At 37.9% G+C, this 20,357-nt stretch overlaps 1 protein-coding gene across 1 annotated transcript in view; it reads left to right on the top strand.

Annotated features, from left to right (window-relative positions):
• The window catches only part of FREM2 (FRAS1 related extracellular matrix 2), a gene marked incomplete at both ends in the record, with an annotated part of 147,238 nt that overhangs the window by 59,981 nt on the left and 66,900 nt on the right, over positions 1 to 20,357 (top strand). The window contains 3 exons of the mRNA XM_079721954.1: positions 5,763 to 5,909; positions 12,190 to 12,420; positions 19,528 to 19,653. Coding sequence (XP_079578080.1) covers positions 5,763 to 5,909; positions 12,190 to 12,420; positions 19,528 to 19,653 — 504 coding nt within the window. The remainder of the gene's footprint in view (positions 1 to 5,762; positions 5,910 to 12,189; positions 12,421 to 19,527; positions 19,654 to 20,357) is intronic.

Raw genomic sequence — 20,357 nt, 5'->3', positions numbered from 1 at the left:
ACTTGTGTTCCCATTGAAAAAGAAGATGAAGACGACTAAAGACCAGCTGGAAAAGTTCAAAAGAGGTCTTTTCATCAAAACCTTAATGGCTGTGGTGTCAGGGTTTGGGGACAAAGCATTTGGGAGTGTAGTTATCAGCTGTCAAGCACCTGTTGTATGGATTTATGACACAAGTTACAGACTTTAATTTGCTTCCAATGAGACGTTGAGACTAGCTCCTTGAGCATCATAGATGACAGAATCCATTTTAGAAAAGCAAAGAATCACATTGAAGTGAAACTTTGCTGGTTTTTAAGTTGTTTAATTTCTTCTGAAATTTCACATTCAGTAAGCTGTGGCTATTGTTATTAAAAGTGCCAACAGTGATTATTCCCACTTTGAGGTTTTAGAGGAATTTACTTGGTAGGTAATTAATGAATAAGTAACATGTCTTTCCATTCTTTAGATAAAATATGGAGCTCCATTATGCAAGGCAATTGTTATAATGAGAGTCACAATAAACTTTAGCTTAGTTCCTCAGATCCTTATATTACTCCTGCATAATAAGTAGCGCCTAAGATTTTACAAATTCTGAAATGCAATATGATTTGCGTATGTAGAACTCAAAAGAGTTAGGTAGTATTTAATCCCATTCAGAGTTAAGCTTTATACATTTAACTTTGTAGTCTCTAGTAAAATCTCTACTTAAAAATCCCCGATGTAGAGTGAATGCTGAACCTTTAAAACAATTGCCTGGAGCATGTCACTGTCTTGCAAAGGAAAGTTTCTCAGTATTGTTTTTGAATTTTATTTCAAATAAAATCTGAAAGTGGTCGACATATAAAATCCTTAGAAACTTGTTCAGCTGTGTGTCACTTGAAACCCCTGATTAACCAGTAACCGGGCACCCTCTTCCTTCCAGTACATAAGCACCAACCGGAAAATAAGTCTTATAATTTATAATCTGTAAGAGATGAAATTAGCTATCCTTAAGACCATCTTCATGACAGAATGGAAGGGTTAAACAGACCTTTTGTCATCAGTAAACCCTGGAGGTATGATCTAGACAAACACAAATTCCAATAATTCACATTCATAGGTAATCATTTAAAATCTTTACATAGTGTTCACAGAATAGAAGTATGCCAGACATTTTAGAAAGAGTGTCATTAAAAATAATTTTCGGGCTTCCCTGGTGGTGCATGGTTAAGAATCCACCTGCCAATGCAGGGGACACGGGTTCGAGCCCTGGTCCAGGAAGATCCCACATGCCACAGAGCAACTAAGCCCGTGCACCACAACTACCAGAGCCCGTGCGCCACAACTACTGAAGCCTGTGCGCCTAGAGCCCGTGCTCCACAACAAGAGAAGCCACCGCAATGAGAAGCCTGTGCACCGCAATGATGGTTAGCCCCGGCTCACCACAACTAGAGAAAGCTCACGCAGCAACGAAGACCCAGTGCAGCCAAAAATAAATAAATTAAATAAACTAACTTAAAAAAATAATTTTATTTAGGGAATTCCCTGGCGGTCCAGTGGTTAAGACTCAGTGCTCTCACTGCCAGGGCCCAGATTCGATTCCTGGTTGGGGAACTAAGATCCCACAAGCCATGCAGCGTGGCCAAAATTTTTTTTTAATTTAAAAATTTAAAAGTTAAAGAAATTTAAAATAAAAGTAAAAATTAAAAAAATAATAATTTTATTAAGAGAAAATGACTCAGTGCTAAAAGGGATATGTTACATTTATATAGGATATTTATATTGCCCATAAAATGAAGCACTACAGAACTTCTTTCAACCAAGACATTAGAGTGTCTAATTCATTAAATTGACATTTTTCTAACAGTAAGCAAAATGAACTCCCTGCCCTCCTGGATCATGGGTGACAATAAGAGGAGACAGAGTGAACAAACAAAAAAGAAAGCATAAATAGGATATGAGGTTATGGAAATCACTGGAGGGAAAAATTGCCCAGAATAAAGGAGCTAGAGAATTCTGGGGTTTCCACTGGTGTTTGCTGTGTCATATTAAGTGTCAAGGAAAGGCCTCATTGACTTAAGATTCTTAACACATGCAATATTTAGGAAAAGGGTAATATCAAATCTTAAAATTAGCTAAAAATTGTTAAAGAAATAGAGAAATGGTATGCTTAGTGATCTCATTCTTAGACATAGGGGAGAGAAATAGGAAGAAAGTACACAGAATTATAATAAAATTCATTTGTTAAACACAAGAGTTACCAAATAAGTCAGAGGTTATTAATCACAAGTCAAGTAAAACTGTAGTATGTGCTTTGTTTTTGTAAGCTGAGAGCTGTTATGAAATAAGGAATAAAATAGGAGTCACAAAGTAGCCATTTTATTACCCAAAATCATACTTATCCATAGGCTTTTTAGTCAAGGAAGAAGTCTTTAGACCTCATTGTGTTCCAGGCACTATGTTCGATTTGGATGCTAGAAGGATGAATTTGACCAGTACTTGCCCTGGGGAAGTGTGCTCAGGCAGTTAGTGGCAGAATACACTTGAAGATAAAAGAATTACAATTACTCTGGTTGGAGATACAGAAGAAGTATACACTGCATGATAAGCCAGGCTTCCTGAGCTTTAGGTGAGTTGGACCTAAACAAATTGCAAGGAGGAGTAGGAAGCTAAAGATATTCTGGGCAGAAGACTTCCCACATGCTTTTGCATGTGGGAAGAAAACAGTGAGAAGCTAGATATGACCAGCTGTTTCTCTCCGTGGAGAAGTGATAGGATGTGAAGCTGCAGGTATTTGGATGGACAGGAGTGGCTTGGTATAGCATGACAAGAAGTTTAGAATAAAATCTAGGACTTGGGGCTTCCCTGGTGGCGCAGTGGTTGAGAATCTGCCTGCCAATGCAGGGGACACGGGTTCGAGCCCTGGTCTGGGAAGATCCCACATGCCGTGGAACAACTAGGCCCGTGAGCCACAACTACTGAGCCTGCGCATATGGAGCCTGTGCTCCTCAACAAGAGAGGCCACGACAGTGAGAGGCCCGCGCACCACGATGAAGAGTGGCCCCCGCTTGCCACAACTAGAGGAAGCCCTCGCACAGAAACGAAGACCAAACACAGCCAAAAATTAAAAAAAAAAAAAAAAAAAATCTAGGACTTGATGGAGACACAATCTAATTGAGAGAGAAGTGTGGCATAAGGTTGTTTTCAAGTAATGATTAGTTGAGAAATCAGAAAGGTTTTATGTATTCACTTAATTGATTAAATGTTATTCTATTCTTGTTGTTTGTCTATGACTTTCTAGAGGAAATGTTTCCAGTAATAGAACATAAACACAATAATGTAAAAAAGTATTTTTAAAGACAATAAGACCAAGTGTTAGCACGGTAAAAGAATGCATGCCAGTCAATCTCTGACAAAAATGAGTACAATTAGTAAGTGTGTACAATTAAACAATATGAGAGGATATCTGCTAAAGCACAAAACTGCGCAAAATAATCAATAGGTGAAAAACTGCAGAATCACAGAGATGAGAGGGCCGGGGTCGCTGCAGGAGGCTTCATGAAGGGGATGGTAAAGGGAGCCTTCGAGGAGCAGAAAGTGTAAGCAAAAGAATGATGGGGGTTAGCACCGTAGGAAGAAAGACAGAAGTAACAGGAAGAGTGAGGGTGGGAAATCCATGAGCAACAAGACTCTTGGATGGACCTCAGAGTGAGCAGATTAGAGACAGTGGGAAGAAGACAGGGCAGGGCAGGTGAAACCAGAAATCTGCAAAGATAGCCTGATGGCTTGATGTGTGCAGCAGCTGTAGGGAGACGGGGCAAAGGAGGACTGAGTGCAGTTGGATTTAAGGCAGGTTAATAGTCTGGCAGTGGGTGTGCAGGGTGGACCTGAGCATGCATGGGGTGGGCGGGGAGGAGTAAGGTGACTTTTGTTGAAGGATGCTACGTAGGTACCTCACTGTACTGCATGGATATATGGGTTATCTCACTCGATCCTCACAGCAGACACAGGCATTAATTAATATGACCCTCATTTGATTCTCCAGATGAGGAAACAGAGGTCTAGGGAAGAAACTTGCTCCAAGTCAGACAGCAGATAAGAATGAAGTGGGCTATGAACTCCAGTTCTGGGGAGGCCCCAGCCCATGGCCCCTCCTCTCCAGAACAGTACCCAGTGTCTAAGACATGGCAGGCATAATAAGTTCTTAAGGACAAAATGTGGAATGAACTTCCTGTTCTCCAATCTATTTATATCTTAGATTTTTAAAAGTAACGAAAATGACAGGTCCGTAATCCCATCAATTTAAAACACCAAGCAGCTCCATATTTGTAATGTTTCATGTTACTACGTCACTGCATGCACAGTATCAATACCATTCGTTTCTGTATTTTGTGTTTTAAGTATTTCAACAAAAAATTCTTTTTTTTGTTTGTTTAATGACTGAATCGTATTTCATTGATTTGAGGTACCATAAATAGAGTAAACTCTAAGATTTTTGGTTTGAGGGATATTATAGAAAATATTGCAATGACTAGTCCCTTACAAATAGATTTTTGCTTCTCGCACAGAAGGACTTACAAGATCAAATGGAATGAACATCTTTTTGTCTCTTGCACACATTGCCATGTAGCTGTCTAAATGGCTCGGTGCTAATTTACAATTTAAACAGCAATAAATAAGAAAACCAATTTCCCTAAATAATCTCGGCTGTACTGGGTATTCATTTTAATCTTTAGTACATGTCAATTCATAACTCAAAGATGCTGCAATTTTTTTTTAATTTCTAGCAAAGATGAGCATTTTTTTCATGTGTTTGTTAATTATGTTTTTTTTCCCACGTGTGGATTTTTTGCTCTCAGTCTGTTAAAGCCTTGATGTTTTCCTGTCTCATTTCTTTTTCTCTAGTGTAGCTCTGTGTGAACTCAGAAGAGAAGAAACTGGAGTTAAAATTGTGTCTCTAGCTGTGTTTATTATTTGGGCTTTTTTCCCCCTTTTACAGAAAGACTTAAAGGAAATTATTGATGCCTTTGTGTATAAACCTCACCTTACTCTGAAATAATTGGTGTAGATCAAAGGAAGTAGAGGGATACATGCATAGTGATCAGCTGATAACCATTTCTCTTTTCTTTCACCTAGCAGAGCAGCTTTCACATTAGAGAGATCACACACATTTTCTCCTGATAGGCAGCCAGCTCCATTTCGGTGAGAAGGTGGGAGGAGAAAGCCTTATCTTCAGAGTAGAATGGAATCAATGAAAAAACCTGTCTGTTTGCTTTAAGGAATGGAGTGGAATCTAGTGGGGAAGGGAGGTGGAGAAGGGATATTTGTTTTTCCTTAAGTGGTTATAATTAAAGCCTTCCACCCAATTGCTCAGTGAACCAGAAAAAGGTATTTGTGAAGTTGTGTGTGTGTGTGTGTGTTTAACATCACAAAAGAGCCCTGCAGCTTTCTTTATAGAAAAACTTGCTCTCCAGCGGCACCTTGTGGGAAATGAGTCATCCTGCAATTTGGATACTTGACTTTATGATTTAACAAAATTGCTTCTGGTAGTTCTGTGTTCCTTCCCTCTGACCCATTTCCCCTGCTAAAGATCAAGGGATTTTGCAAAGAATTATGTCAGTTGTATTTCTGCATAAGAGTCAGTGAACAGTAAGCTGTATCTCCATGTATGTATCCTAGATTGTGAATCAAACCAAGTAGCTCGAGTGATTCGTCATGTTGCATCATTAAAGTCGTCTTTGGAATATCTAAGGTTAGTCATTCAAGAAACCACTAATTCGAGGCTTAAAATTTTTGTTTTCCAGGTGGAAATAAGTTAATCAAGCAACATTTTCGTCTGAATTGGGCATGGATCTCCTTTGAAAAGGAATATTACTTGATCAATGAGGACTCCAAATTTCTAGATGTCGTGCTTAAACGTAGAGGTTATTTGGGAGAGACTTCCTTTATAAGTAAGTTTAATTTACACTTCTGTCTCAAAATCCCATTTTTCTAGCAAAAGTTCATAATTTTACTATGATTAAAAATGTTGGGCTTTCCTGGTGGTGCAGTGGTTGAGAGTCCGCCTGCCGATGCAGGGGACACGGGTTCGTGCCCCGGTCCGGGAAGATCCCACATGCCGTGGAGCGGCTGGGCCCGTGAGCCATGGCCGCTGAGCCTGCGCTCCAGAGCCTGTGCTATGCAACGGGAGAGGCCACAACAGTGAGAGGTCCGCGTGCCGCAAAAAAAAAAAAAAAAAAAGTTTAGTTTTCTGCTCTAGTTTTAAAGCTTAGGGAGATACTGACACTTAAAGGTTCTTTACTAAAGAAACATGCCAAAAGTTTTGTGCTGAGGCTAAATCAAAGAGACAAAGGCTGAAAAAATAAGAAGTATGTAATCAAAATATATACCTCTTCAAATCTTCTACCTACATATGATGTTTCTCTGATATAAAATAACTTCACAAAATGACAGTAATAGCTCATAAATTAAAATAACTTAAATGTCACTAGATCTTAGAATAGGCTTAGGCAAATCTGTAATTTATAAGATAAAATCCTGCTGAAATATAAATTTATGAAGGCTACTTTAATACTAAGTAAACAAAAAACTGTTCAGTGACCTATTAGACATTGAAGTGTAATTTACTATCTGTTTGCTTCATTTGAATGCTCTGGTAGGTCACTAAAAGTTTCAAAAACCCTAACACTACATAAGAGCGCTACATAAAAGATAAATGTTGTGACTTTTCTTCCCAACAGTAAGATGTTAAATACTAATCCTTTTCTGCTGCCTTACCCTTTTAAATAAAATCAACAAGGACCTACTGAATAGCATAGGGAACTCTATATGGGAAAAGAATCTGAAAAAGATTGGATATGTGTACATGTATAACTGAATCACTTTGCTGTACACCTGAAACTAACACAACATTATAAATCAACTATACTCCAATATAAAATAAATTTTTTTAAAAAAAGAGTCAAAAGCAAATGAGTAAACCTTTTTTCATCTCCAAGCTCACATTCAATTTCATGTAAGCATAAAATAGAGAAAAGTAGGTATATTAGTCATTTTAAACAGTAATATAATCAGCACAAAATATTTGGCATGGTGATGAAAAATAATAGCACCCCAGGTAATTATATTATTTTTATACCATGTGTTATATAGACATCTAGGCTGATAGAATTTTCATGCAGTGAAAGAGCTTTCATTGTGAGTATCAACTAAGGTAGGAATCTAGGAAAATGTCGGCAAAATAAAAAGTTGATAACCCTGTGTTTGTTTCCAAAATGATTATTTGAAATTTTACTGGTCCATGAAATTCAAAAGCCTTAAACAGTAGATCCCTATCAACACACACACACACACACGCACACACACACACGCATATTCTACATACCATAATTTGCCATGAACTCTATCCCCACCCACCTGCCATGATTTCCACTGATGCTGGGATGCTGGATATTAATTATCCCTTATTTCAAAAATGCTTTTTGTTTTTTAACTTTAGATGAGGGTTTTTCACATTATGCTTTACTGACCCCTCAAGGCTACTCTGGCTTCAGGAGTGCTGGTCCACCTGCAGAGCCATCTGGCAGCTCTGCTTTTATCATCTTTATTTGCCTGTGCCTCTTTGTAGGCGGTCATTTACAATCTGTGTTTAACCTTCAAGAGCACAGTGAATGCTCTTATTGCCCTCAAAGAGGCATGTTCTTCCTATGCACACACGTGTGCCCTTCAGATCAGGAATTTGATTCTGTCTTACATATTGTCAGTCAGAGATGCACCTTAACTGTGCTTTGTGCTTGAAAATGTAGCAGATAATTCACAGGGAAAATAATAACTAAAAGACAGAGCACCTTAGCAATTCTTAAGGATGCTTTCATCTATTTGGGTTTTACCTAAATTCCCACTCCTAGTGAGTATATTTAGTTATTCACTCACATATGGCCCCTTGATAGCAATGGGAAAGTTAATGGTTGAAAAATATTTTTAAAACTATCTTTTCAGATTTTTCTCTCTGTTGCCCTTTTTTAAGCTGAATGCTAAAATATTGAACGAGCCTCTTTTTTTCTCCTGAAGTTATTTTTTCAATGAACTATTATTTCCTTCAGGTGTGGAGATCATTCATAATTCTAAAAAGGCTCTATAGCTCTACTTGTTTAACCTCACAAGGTTACTTAGTAACCCAGGGTGATAGAAAGTTGGAAAGACTTCTGTGTGTGGCCCATACCCATCAATCATTGAAGATGGTAATAGAATTCATGCTAGGACTGGGAATGGAAAAGTCAGGTTAAAGCAAACGGTAGCCCTGTAGAAGTTCTGCAAGGGATATGTTTCGTATTACTGTTCCCCTACAACCTCCAATTTCATGTATGGAGGTTTAGAATTAGATAGTTTGTATTATAGCTAAAGACAGAATATCATTTACCTTCAGGCACACAGTTAATAAATCATGTATTTTGTATATGTATTTTCTCAGAGATAATTGTTGATTTTATAACCATTATAACCCATTAATAAATTAAATATGTATTTGCATCTCACAAAAAATTTCAATTTCAAAGATCTTATTGCTCCCAGTTACTGAACACACATTAAACGCAAGATATTCCACTAAGCACATTAAGTACTTTACCCATCTCTTTTACTCTTTACAGTCTTTTTTATTTTTATTTTTTATTTTTTAAATAAATTTATTTATTTATTTTTGGCTGAGTTGGATCTTTTTTGCTGCACACGGGCTTTCTCTAGTTGCGGCAAGCGGGGGCTACTCTTCGTTGAGGTGCGCGGGCTTTTCATTGTGGTGGCTTCTCTTGTTGTGGTGCACAGGCTCTAGGCATGCAGGCTTCAGTAGTTGTGGCTCGCAGGCTCAGTAGTTGTGGCTCGCGGGCTCTAGAGCACAGGCTCAGTAGCTGTGGTGCACGGGCTTAGTTGCTCCGTGGCATGTGAGATCTTCCCGGACCAGGGCTCGAACCTGTGTCCCCTGCACTGTCAGGTGGATTCTTAACCACTGCGCCAACAGGGAAGCCTCTTTACAATCTTTTATTCACTAACTCAACTAGTATTTTCTTGAGTGCTTGTTACGTGCCAGACACTGTGTTAGGTAATGGACTGTGAGGTGATAATAATGATAGCTAATTTATTGAGTTATTATTACAGGCCAGCCCTGGTTCTCAACACCTTACATAGTCAACCCCAAGAAAAGTGGGTCATTATATCCCCCCTTATACAGGTAAGGAAACAGAAAGTTTGTCATATCCCCAAAGTTACATAGCTACTAAGGCCAGAAGTGAGATTTGGCTCCAGGGCAGATTCTCTTAACTACCACCCCACAGTGCTTCTTAAATCCTCTGCAACCGAGGAAGTTAACTTGCTTATGATTTCATAGCCGCTATGTGGCAGAGGTAGGATTGAAGTCTAACCTCTCATTCCAAAGTACCTTGCTTAACCCCCATACCATTCTTCCATGCCACAGGAAAAGATGCAATTGTAGTTTCATTTAGTAAATCAGAGTAATATGTTTTGTTTAATAATTACCTTTGAAAAAAGAAGCATAAATTTAAACCCAATTTATAAGCCTTTTCATTTCCAGAATTCTTTTTCCCCAATATAATAATATTTTTGTAATATGTATGGTTTACTAGCTGAATATTTGTTTCTCCAAGTAAGAGCAAAATTTTCGAACATTGAGTGTGTGACTCTCGTGTCTTCCACATTAAAGTATGAACTAATCAGTCTCCTTCACAACCTATACACCATTTCTTCATCCTTTATTAAAATTGGGCACCTATGTAAGAGTGCCTCATGGAAGTATGATTATTTAGTATGTATCTACCCACCCCCAGATCTTAATGCACATAAAACTTACATGGGGATCTTGCTAAAATGTTGGTTCTGATTGAATAGGTCTGGGGTAGGGTTTGAAATTCTGCATTTCTAACAAACGTCCAGATCTGGTCCATGCTGCTGGCCCATGGACCACACTTTTAGTAACAAGGTAGACTAGCCCTGCACTTAGAATAGGTACTATGTGTTAATTATGAAAAGGGAATCTTTATTTTTGACCCCAAGTAAATTTAATATTCCATCATGGTCTTATTGTACCTTTTAAAAAGGATGACATGCCCTTCCTTGTTTTCTCATGTTTGAGAAACATACCAAACCATTTAAGACAACACTCTTTTTCATAAAATAGAAGTCCATTCCTCTTCACCTGACGAATCAATGGTATTGTCTATTTATACTTCACATTCAGTTGGGAATCTCTTTCAAAATCCACCACAAAATTACAGAAACAACTGAGATTTGGCTTTGCAACTTATTTTTTATTTAGGTTGGATGATCTGATTATCAGTTAGAAGTATGACTAGTTGGAACTAGTGGACATTCCTTGTATTATAAGGAGTCCTTTTGGCTTTTCACTGCCTTTTGAATCTCCAGGAAAATAATGCATTGTTGATGAAACAAAACAAATCAGAAAAGTGAGCAGTAGCTATCAGAGGCCAAATAATAGATGCTTTTGCTGGTCGTACCACTGGGGATAAATGGTCAATGAGCCGCGTGTGTACTGGAACCTCAGAGAGAATGATTCCTTTCATCATCACCTTGGCAGTGAATCGTGGTGGATCCAAGAGGTGTTGACAGCCACTCTGTGAGCATTAGGAACCAGAGAGCTAACAGGAAGTCTGCAATGCTCGACAAGATACGTAGTGCTGAAATTCCTGGTTCTGTGCCCTTTTCTCTCTTGCCATTCAGTAAATTATGCTTCACCTCCTATTGAAAAAATGGAATATTTCTGAGATCTATAAGACACAAATAGTTTAGTGAAATATTTACCTTCACCTTCATTTTAAGATGAAATAGTCAGTGATATACTCAGATGAAGAAATAAATATTCAAATTAATCTTGCAGGGTGGGATGAATTGGGAGATTGGGATTGACGTATATACACTGTTGATTCTAGGTATAAAATAGATAACTAATGAGAACCTGAGGAAAAAAACAAATTAATCTTGCATAAGCACCACAGGACAGAGGTTTTATCTGTTCTGTCTGGCTTATAGTAGGCACCCAATGAACATTTGTGGCTGAATGGATCTTACTTGGTCCAGTTTCATTTCTAGTTTGAAGAACAAGAGAGCATTTTCTGAAAATAAGATAATTTTTTTCAGTTAAGTGAGAAATGGTACAAAGAATTTATTTTCAGACTTTTTAATTCTAATAGGCACGAGATTTTACTTTTCTCTTTTTAAATCTTTCTACCAACTTCTCTGAAAATGCCAATGTTGAAAGGAATATATTTGAAAATTATTCCATTAACTTGTATCATTAAGAGGTTCTGATCAGTACTTGAAAATATACTAGAACAAGTACTAACTGCAATTTTGTAATTTTTCTATGATGTTGAATTTGTTGACTCTTACTCATTGCTTTATAGATAATATATCTTATGATTTGAGTATGTGGCATAGTAATGGCAAATAAAGATGCTCTTGAAATGTACTTAGAGACTCAGGGATCCTTTAACCTTCCCAGCTAACTGAAATGGACCTTGAGTGAACCAACAGAGTACTGCTCATAATAACCATACATATTTAGCTCTCCAATTCTCTTCACATGGCTTCGTGGAATTCTGGAGTGCTCCACAAAGAGAAACCTGGCAATAGTCATGTTGACAAACACTGAATTAGATTTTTTAAGGGTCCTAGTTCCGTTAAATGTTTAGAGAATATTATAATTTTTTATTATTATGCTTGGTCATTTACAGCTTAGATTATCAAAGAATTCTTTGACTCACAGAGTCTCTTGCTGGCTTATATTTTCTACTTAGAGAATTTTTCTTAAGTTTTTAAAATATAACACATGCAATACAACCCATGCAAAAAAGTAAATGTGAAGAGTTTTTAGATTGTATGAATTTGTGGGTGTGAGACTATTTCAGAATGTGAGCATCAATTTCCTTGGTCCTGTTTTACAAGTGGTTCTAACACAAACTTAGCTCAAAGAATATATAGCAAAACAATCATGGGGCAAGAGTAGAACAGAATCATGGACTGCTCAGCACCTACAGTAGAACACTTTTATTGTAAGACCCATACCCAATTATCCATTTCATGGAATCAAAGCAGGATTTACTTTGCACTGCAGGATACAGTGACACACAAAAAGTTAACAACAGGAAAGACTTAATAACCTAGTTGAAAATGAAACAAAGGAAATGATATTGTGTTTCTGTGAAGGTATTGGCTCAAGAGATGGGACTGCAAAAAAAGACAAAGACTTCAAGGGCAAAGCACAGAAACAAGTGCAGTTCAACCCAGGCCAGACCCGGGCCACGTGGAGAGTGAGGATCCTGAGTGATGGGGAACATGAGCAGTCTGAGACCTTCCAGGTGGTTCTCTCAGAGCCCGTGCTGGCTGCCCTGGAATTCCCTGCAGTGACCACAGTGGAGATCGTGGACCCAGGAGATGGTAAGAGCTACCATCAACTCACTGGTGTTGTCACTGTTGGGTGTTTATGACAAAACACCTTATAAAGGAGGTTTTAAATTCAATGTTTGGATTTTCCATAGAGAGAACTTTCTAGATGAATGGTTCAGTATTCTCAGATATGCTGGTGGGAGAGAGAACCCAAAAATTAATGAAAGGAAGCTATATTTTTTCAAGTCAATGAACTACAAATACACATAGGATTATCAATATGTTCTTTCTCTTATTATAATTTTATCCTTTAGAACCAACGTCGCTCATCTCATTTTTCTAGAATTATTTCATGACTTTTTAAAGTATTTTAAATGTGTTTTAAAATGTCCTTTAAACAAATGTTTTAAGAATTAGACCATTTGGGGATTAATTTGTTCTCCATATAACACTTTATTCAAATTTCTTCATATATTCACCAGCCAAAACTTTTCGTTCTGCCATATGTTTCCACATTTGTTACATAATACCCACCAACCCACCCCCTCTCCTTGGTGAAAAATATCTTGCATCATTGCTCTTAATTGCTATTAGATGATGTTTTCTTGTCAATGCACACCCTTGGCTGATGTCGGTTAAAATGAACCTCACTGATTTGAGTGTAAATTGACCTTTCCCTCCCCTGCCATACTCCTCCAGTCCTGACTTGTCTCAATGCAGCCAGGAAGAAAAAAAAGGTTGAATTGGCCTTTTGAGGGCTGGCATTTATACAGAGCTTGGTGAGCCTCCTCTAAAGCTGAAATCCTGTCAGAAGACAGATGTGACTTTCTTTTAAACCGCCAGCCTATTTATTTTGTTAGTCAGAAAACTCTTATATGTTCTGTGAAGACACAATCTACTTAGTACGTGAAACGGAGACATATGTGGAAATCTCTGGGTTTAACACTGAGCATAATTAAGGAGAGAGGATAAGAGAACCGGAGCTCTGGCTCTGTTTAACTAACATCTCTGCCTTTAGTTGAAAATGAACTTCAGTTATGTTTATCATTTCCGTTAAAGAACAGAACGGAAATGTTAATTAGCATTTAATTACATTTTAATTTTATCTGCATTATCTAGGAATAAACAATTAAATTTTCTTCTAGTCCTGAGTTTGGGGTAAGTGCTAGCATAAGAAAGCTTTTCTCTCTTTTGAACAAGCCCATGACAGCTTTAATACATATAAACTGGCCCATTAGTTACAGTTTGTTTGAAGCCATTTCTTGATGTTTTATTTGCCCATTGGTATAATTGCCATACTTGACCTCAGGAATAGGACACTTGAACTCATTTGTGCCTTCTTATTTATAAGCCCAGAGTGACACACAGTACTCCCTACCCGTAATAAGTCTGAGAAGTGGGATTTTAAAAACAAATACACATATTATACACACACACACACACACTCCTTATATAATCTATACTCTTGAAGGCTACCAAATTAAAATTTGCCACAATTTTACTTTATGTAATGGTCACCTGAGTTGTCTTGGCATTTTCTAGATGAAGTTCAGCCCTATTCATTCCAGGCCATGATCATCCCTGTGATGGCTGACAAGTGTGCTGGTACAGCAAATGGCTGGTATAGTCCATGTCTTGTTGAAGATCAGTGGTCTTGAAATGACAAGACATGGGTTTGTTTCCCAGCTCTACAATTTATAGTTGTATGAGATCTAACATCGAATCAAATGGCTTTTATGAAGATTTAGTTTCCTAATGTACACAATAAGGAAAATTAATTATTCTCATGTTGCAGCATTCTTATGAAAGAGTTCCATACAACATAAAGCAAAATACAAATATTGTTGTTATTTCTAATAGCATAAATACAATGTTAGATTTCATATTAAGAGATTAAATAACCTTTTTTCTTTCCACAAAGGATCACTTTCCCAACCATTTCAAAATTGTGATTATTTTTTTCTGCACTCACTTGTAACTCTTCACGTGTGAATTCACTAGTCTAGGAATCTCTCCCTCGGCTGCATATTAACTCTAGGATATGTTATGAGATTTTTTTGCATGTATTAAAAATGTATCCAGCTCTCACTTCTGCTGGAGACAGCACTATGTATTGGGGATGCAAAGATAATGGGATACAGTCCCTTCTATCAAAGAGCATATGGTCTAACGGGAAACAGAGCCCTGTAAATAAGTTATGGTGGCAGACTGTGATGTAGTATCAACACAACAAAGAATGAACAGAGTGTTACGGGAACAAGAGGGGGAATAATCAACTCTGCTTTATCTTAGGCTGGGAACTGCTTTTACTTATGAGCCAGTTTATATAAACACATGCAAGTACACACTTTTGCCAGTACTTTACTTACCAGTAACTGGTACTGATAACGATAATAATTGAAATTCATCGAGCACCTGCCGTGTGCCAGACAGTGTACTTAACACATTATATACATTCTTTCATTCACTCCTTTACCTCACTACCTTTCAGTCATACGTTTAACTTGATGTTTATAGGATGTTTATCGGATGCCCTCAATTTCACATGAGACAGATTTTAGAACATTTGTTCCCAAATTTTACGACAAAAAAACTTACGAACATAAACTTTCTACACACACACACATATACATACATACATACATCATGGATTCTCACATGTTCTTAATTATACTCTTATCATACTCTTCCTCGATTTATGTTTTTAAATTACATAGTCATAGTCAGGTAGAGCTTTTTAATGACTATGACTTTATTCAATAAATGAGTATCTACGTCTACCGCAAAAATAACAAACACCCTTAGGTGCTTATTTATTTAACTTGAATCAACACTCAGTGCCCATATGGACGCTCTGTAATGCTTGACATGCCTCCAGATGTTTGTGACTCTCTGATTGAGCACCATGGCTCTATCTATAATCAATAAAGTTGACTCCTCTCTAAAGATTGGTGCAGTGGTTGTGTTTTCCTGCATCATCTGTGCAAGAGTGCAGCCTGACTCGAGGGGCAGACGCCAGTGAGAGCCTGGTGCAAGTGCACCCCATCCCCCTCCCTCACAGCCCTGGACTGGCCATGGGTAGAATGGAACCAAAGCTCCCAAATGGCCACACACAGATCTCACAGCCATGCTGGGACCTGCCCCTGCCCATCCGGGAGGGGCCACCCGAGCGCAGTTCAACTATCAGATGGGGCTTCGGAAGCCCACATTTTCGTCCAGAACAGACTTATTTTGTTGCATAAAAGTGGAGACTGAAAAGGAGCTTTTGGTACTATCCAACAAAATGCTGTTGGAGCACAAAGAGGGAATACAGCATTCTGCCACGATTATGGAAATCAATAACTTCCTAGGCAAATGGGTTTAGTCATTGATTAAGTAAATCAATAAATTCAATTTCCTCATCAATTGAAGCCTGGGGTACAAAGAGAAAAACTAAAATAAGCAGAGAACAGACTGCGGAGCAGAGAGGTCAGCCTCTCTGTGTCACACCCCCTGCGCCTCCAGGTGTTTCTGCAGCCTCAGGGTGCACACCCGTGGGAAACCTGCTACTGTTATGATTGTCACCCCTCTCCTTCATCCTCCTCTGTCACTTTGCTGTCCTCCCTTGTTTCACTTTGATTCCACAATCTCCATCTTTCGCATATGCCCATAGAAAGTTCCAGCTGGGCGGGGTTTTTAAGGGCATGAAATGTTTAACTCCTTTTCTGGATGAGGAACCCAAGAAATTGGGCCACCTTTTAGCCTCTGCCTAAGTCAACCACTTGAAAGCTGTTTTATTTGGTTTTCTTTTAGTATCGACAGAGATGGGTGAAACTACGTTTCATTTCAGGGGATGGGCACTCCTCTGCGAAATTCCATTGAATGGTAACAGTTGTCTTCTGTTAAAAGATCCGCTGCCACTAGGCTGGATTGTGATCAAAAGCAGACAGCGGATTTCCATAAGACAAGAAGGGCTTTGAGGAAATTTCAGATCACTGTTATTCCTCCTGCCCTGTTTTCTTTTCTTTTTTTTTTTTATTAGTTTCTGCTTTATAACAAAGTGAATCAGTTATACATATACATCTGTTCCCATATCCCTTCCCTCTTGCGTCTCCCTCCCTCCCACCCTCCCTATCCCACCCCTCCAGGCAGTCACAAAGCACCCAGCTGATCTCCCTATGCTATGCGGCTGCTTCCCACTATCTATCTACCTTACGCTTGGTAGTGTATATATGTCCATGCCTCTCTCTCGCTTTGTCATCTAACCCAAGTCAGAGAAGTCCGAAAGGATTATTCCTTAGGCAAAGGGTTTGATAATAATCATCATACCAATCTCTCCCATACTGGAGTGCCTGCTGTGAGCCAGACCCTGCATTAGGACCTTTACAACTATATCTCATTCCAACCTTATGTTTACAACTCTACATTTTATATATCAATTTCCAAATGAACTCTCTGAGGCTCAAAGAATTTATTTTCCTAAAGTCCCCCAGCTAATAAGTGCCAGAGCCAGTGTTTGAACAGACAAATATACATATATATATATATATATATATATATATATATATATATATATATATACACACACACATACATTTCCTCCAAAGCTCTTCTCTTTCCTGAGTTATACAGTTACCTGTCATTTCACATGAAGAAATAATGAAATAATATCCAAAATCATAATTAAACAGTATATTTTGCCATAGCAGCATTGTTTCACCTATTCTTCTATATAAAAAAAAAGAAAAAGTAATTCCTTTTATTCTTATTCTATTATCTTTTGTCTTTATACATCAAGCCTCAAATATATGAGTATAGGTGAATAAAAGCAAGTGTTCTAGGAAAATAATCAAGACCACTTTAGCCCTTGCATGATGTATCTGTGTGTTCAACAAATGTTTATTGAGCATCTGCTATATGCCAGGAATTCTGCTATGAGCTAGGGATATATGCCCAAGTGAAGAAGGCACACTGACCCTGAAGCATCATATCACTCGGTGATTACATTCCACTAAATTGTTACATTTAACAATACAGATGCTATGTGTTATGATAAGGGGAGCTATCACAGTGTCCACAGAAGTATCTAACCTGGGATGAAGATTCTTAACTTTCTGTATACTAGGTTCCCTAACCGTGAGAAATTACACCATCTTTCCTCACTCTTAGAAGCATATAGGTATTAATTAATATAAAACACTTTAATTTCTGGGAAGAGGAAAATATGAAGAACTAAAACTTTTGATTTCATATAAAGATCCCTTTCCTTTTTTACTGTGTGTCATTTCTAACCGGTAAAATGACTTTTATGTACTTTATTAGGAGAACACAACCTTAAATATAAGTATCTGAGTACAGATACCTAGCATAGCTATCTGAAGCCTATAAGTATTTTATTCAATTGTTTAGTTTGTACACTTGAAGTATCTGCAAACTTCTGATTGAAATGGGCTCATTCTGATATTTTAATGATGTCAAAACATAGCCATGAACTAGTGGATTAAAATATATGATATCTAATCATTTTTGGCGGGACCAGTTTAGGTTAATACTATATAATATATAGTAGAGAATAAACATACTATCCTAGAGGAAAGTAGAGCTTATATCTCAAGAACGCTGATCTTATCGGAGACAAAGAAAAGGCAAACTTTTGTGTGCTGAGTGAACCAAACCCATTTCATGAGGTAGAATTCAGATGACATAGGCTGACTACTATATGAAATTCAAATACTATTACTTTTAAAATTTTGTACCATCGGAAATGTTGACATAAAGAGATCACTGGCTAGCTGATATTTTGACATGAGTGTGCTAAAACAGAAGGTCCAGAATTAATGAAATGATAGTCAGTTGCAGCTGATGCCACCAAAATGATAAAGCATGCAAGAGCTTCAACTTCAGTGAGTGTCAAAGCTTTCTTCTTTTTGAACTCTATTGCTGTGCAGCATGGGTCATTGTCTTAAGAGAAAGAAAAAAATATTAAACACTTGTTCAAAGGACAAGCACACATCTGTACATTTTTGGCCCCAAAAAGGTAGATAAGGAAAAAGGTGGTGCAAAGTAAAACTATTTCAGTGGTGGAAAACTTTCCAAAATTTTCTACATTCACAAAATAAAAACATTTAATGATATGAACAAAGATTACTCAGAGATTCACTCTAACCAAAGTATTAGCATAGTGCTTCAGAATAATTTTTGGACCTCGTGGTATGCTGATGTGAACTTGTAACACTCATTGTCATGTGACTTAGATATGTTTTCATTATTCTGTTCTTTTAAGTTCCTGTTCAACAGAACTGATCTCCCTGTGCTATGTGGCTGCTTCCCACTAGCTATCTATTTTACATTTGGTAGTGTATATATGTCCATGCCACTCTCTCACTTAGCCCCAGCTTACCCTTCCCCCCCACCCCGCCTTGTCCTCAAGTCCATTCTCTATGTTATTCCTGTCCTGCCCCTAGGTTCATCAGAACCATTTTTTTTCTTAGATTCCATATATATGTGTTAGCATACGGTATTTGTTTTTCTCTTTCTGACTTACTTCACTCTGTATGACAGTCTCTAGGTCCATCCACCTCACTACAAATAACTCAATTTTGTTTCCTTTTATGGCTGAGTAATAATGCATTGTATGTACTTTTAATCATTAATCATTCAAAAGGAACACGTTTGGGGTAAAAAAATAATAATAATAGAGTGGACATTACAAGATCTGAGTTGTAGTCCTGCCTCGACCAGTAAGAGTCCTTGACAAATAATTTCAACTCTGTGGGTCCAAGTTTCCTCATCAGAGTCAGAGGTGAGACAAGATGACTTCTGAGGCCTCTTCTAAGTCTAAAAGTCAACTACCCCAACAGAAGGTGGTGATTTTCCCTGAGAGAACAAAGTTGGATTTAAAGGAAGTGTGTCAGCAGCACTTATTAATTGAGAAAAAAAAAAGCAATTACTGGAGATAAAAGCAATGTTGGGGTTTATTTCTAGGTTGAGAATTCACTAGCCCGGAGCCTACACACTCTATACCTGCTTCTTCTCCCCTGTCTTCCCCCCTTCCCCTCACACTGCGCTATTCTAACAGAATATGCCAGGGGAAATTATCAATCATGAGAGCAATTAATTTGCACAGGATTATGTCATACATAAGACGCTCAGACAAAAACAATTGTGTTTTCTCCTTAGAATCAACTGTATTCATCCCCCAGTCTGAATACTCCATCGAGGAGGACATTGGTGAACTGCTCATTCCCATCAGGAGAAGCGGAGATGTGAGCCGGGAGTTGATGGTGATCTGTTATACGCGGCAAGGTAGCTCGATTTGCGAATGAACTGAAATGTCCCCGCAAAGATATAAATAAGCCTCTTTAACATGTTGGAGGCATAACATTATGTCACGAAGGTTATACTTTACTAGTCCAGTTTTCAAATAGGAATAAAGCATGCACACGGACGTCTTCCTTCACTATGGCACCTTTGAGGACCTGGAAGGACTCTGCTGCTTATTGAAAACATTTCTGATTCATTTGGTTGCTTTAATACTCAAGGCCTTTGGGGGTATAAGAAGTTGAAGCTCCCATCTCCCGCTCAAACCTGCTCAAGTAGAAGGGGGTTATTGTTAAAAACAACAACCAAAAAAGAGGCAAAGAAATGCATACCCAAGGAAAAGAAACTAATTTCAAACTGGTCTGAAACTCATAGCAACCAAATTTCAAAACATTTGTTTTGCTCATTGAGTAAACACCCTCCGAAAGGTGATTTTATGCAATACAAAATTAAAATTAATACATAATACTCATTAATATACTAGATACCTTTCTAGGAAACAGGTAGACTTTTCTAAGAATGTAAAAGAAAAGGTCATAAATGCAGTTGACACTGCAGACTTTCATTAAAATTTTCATTAACATATGTGAGTTGACAGGCAGTAAAGAATAGCAGTCAAAATGCAAATTTCAGGATCAACCTTGAGCTCTGGGTCCCAGAACAAGTGGTTGGACTTCTGTAAACCTCAG

This window comes from Hyperoodon ampullatus, assembly GCF_949752795.1.
Source record: "Hyperoodon ampullatus genome assembly, chromosome: 16".
Lineage (NCBI taxonomy): Eukaryota > Metazoa > Chordata > Mammalia > Artiodactyla > Ziphiidae > Hyperoodon > Hyperoodon ampullatus.
Note: the sequence above shows the minus strand (reverse complement) of the source record. Positions and strands in the feature narration are given on the sequence as shown.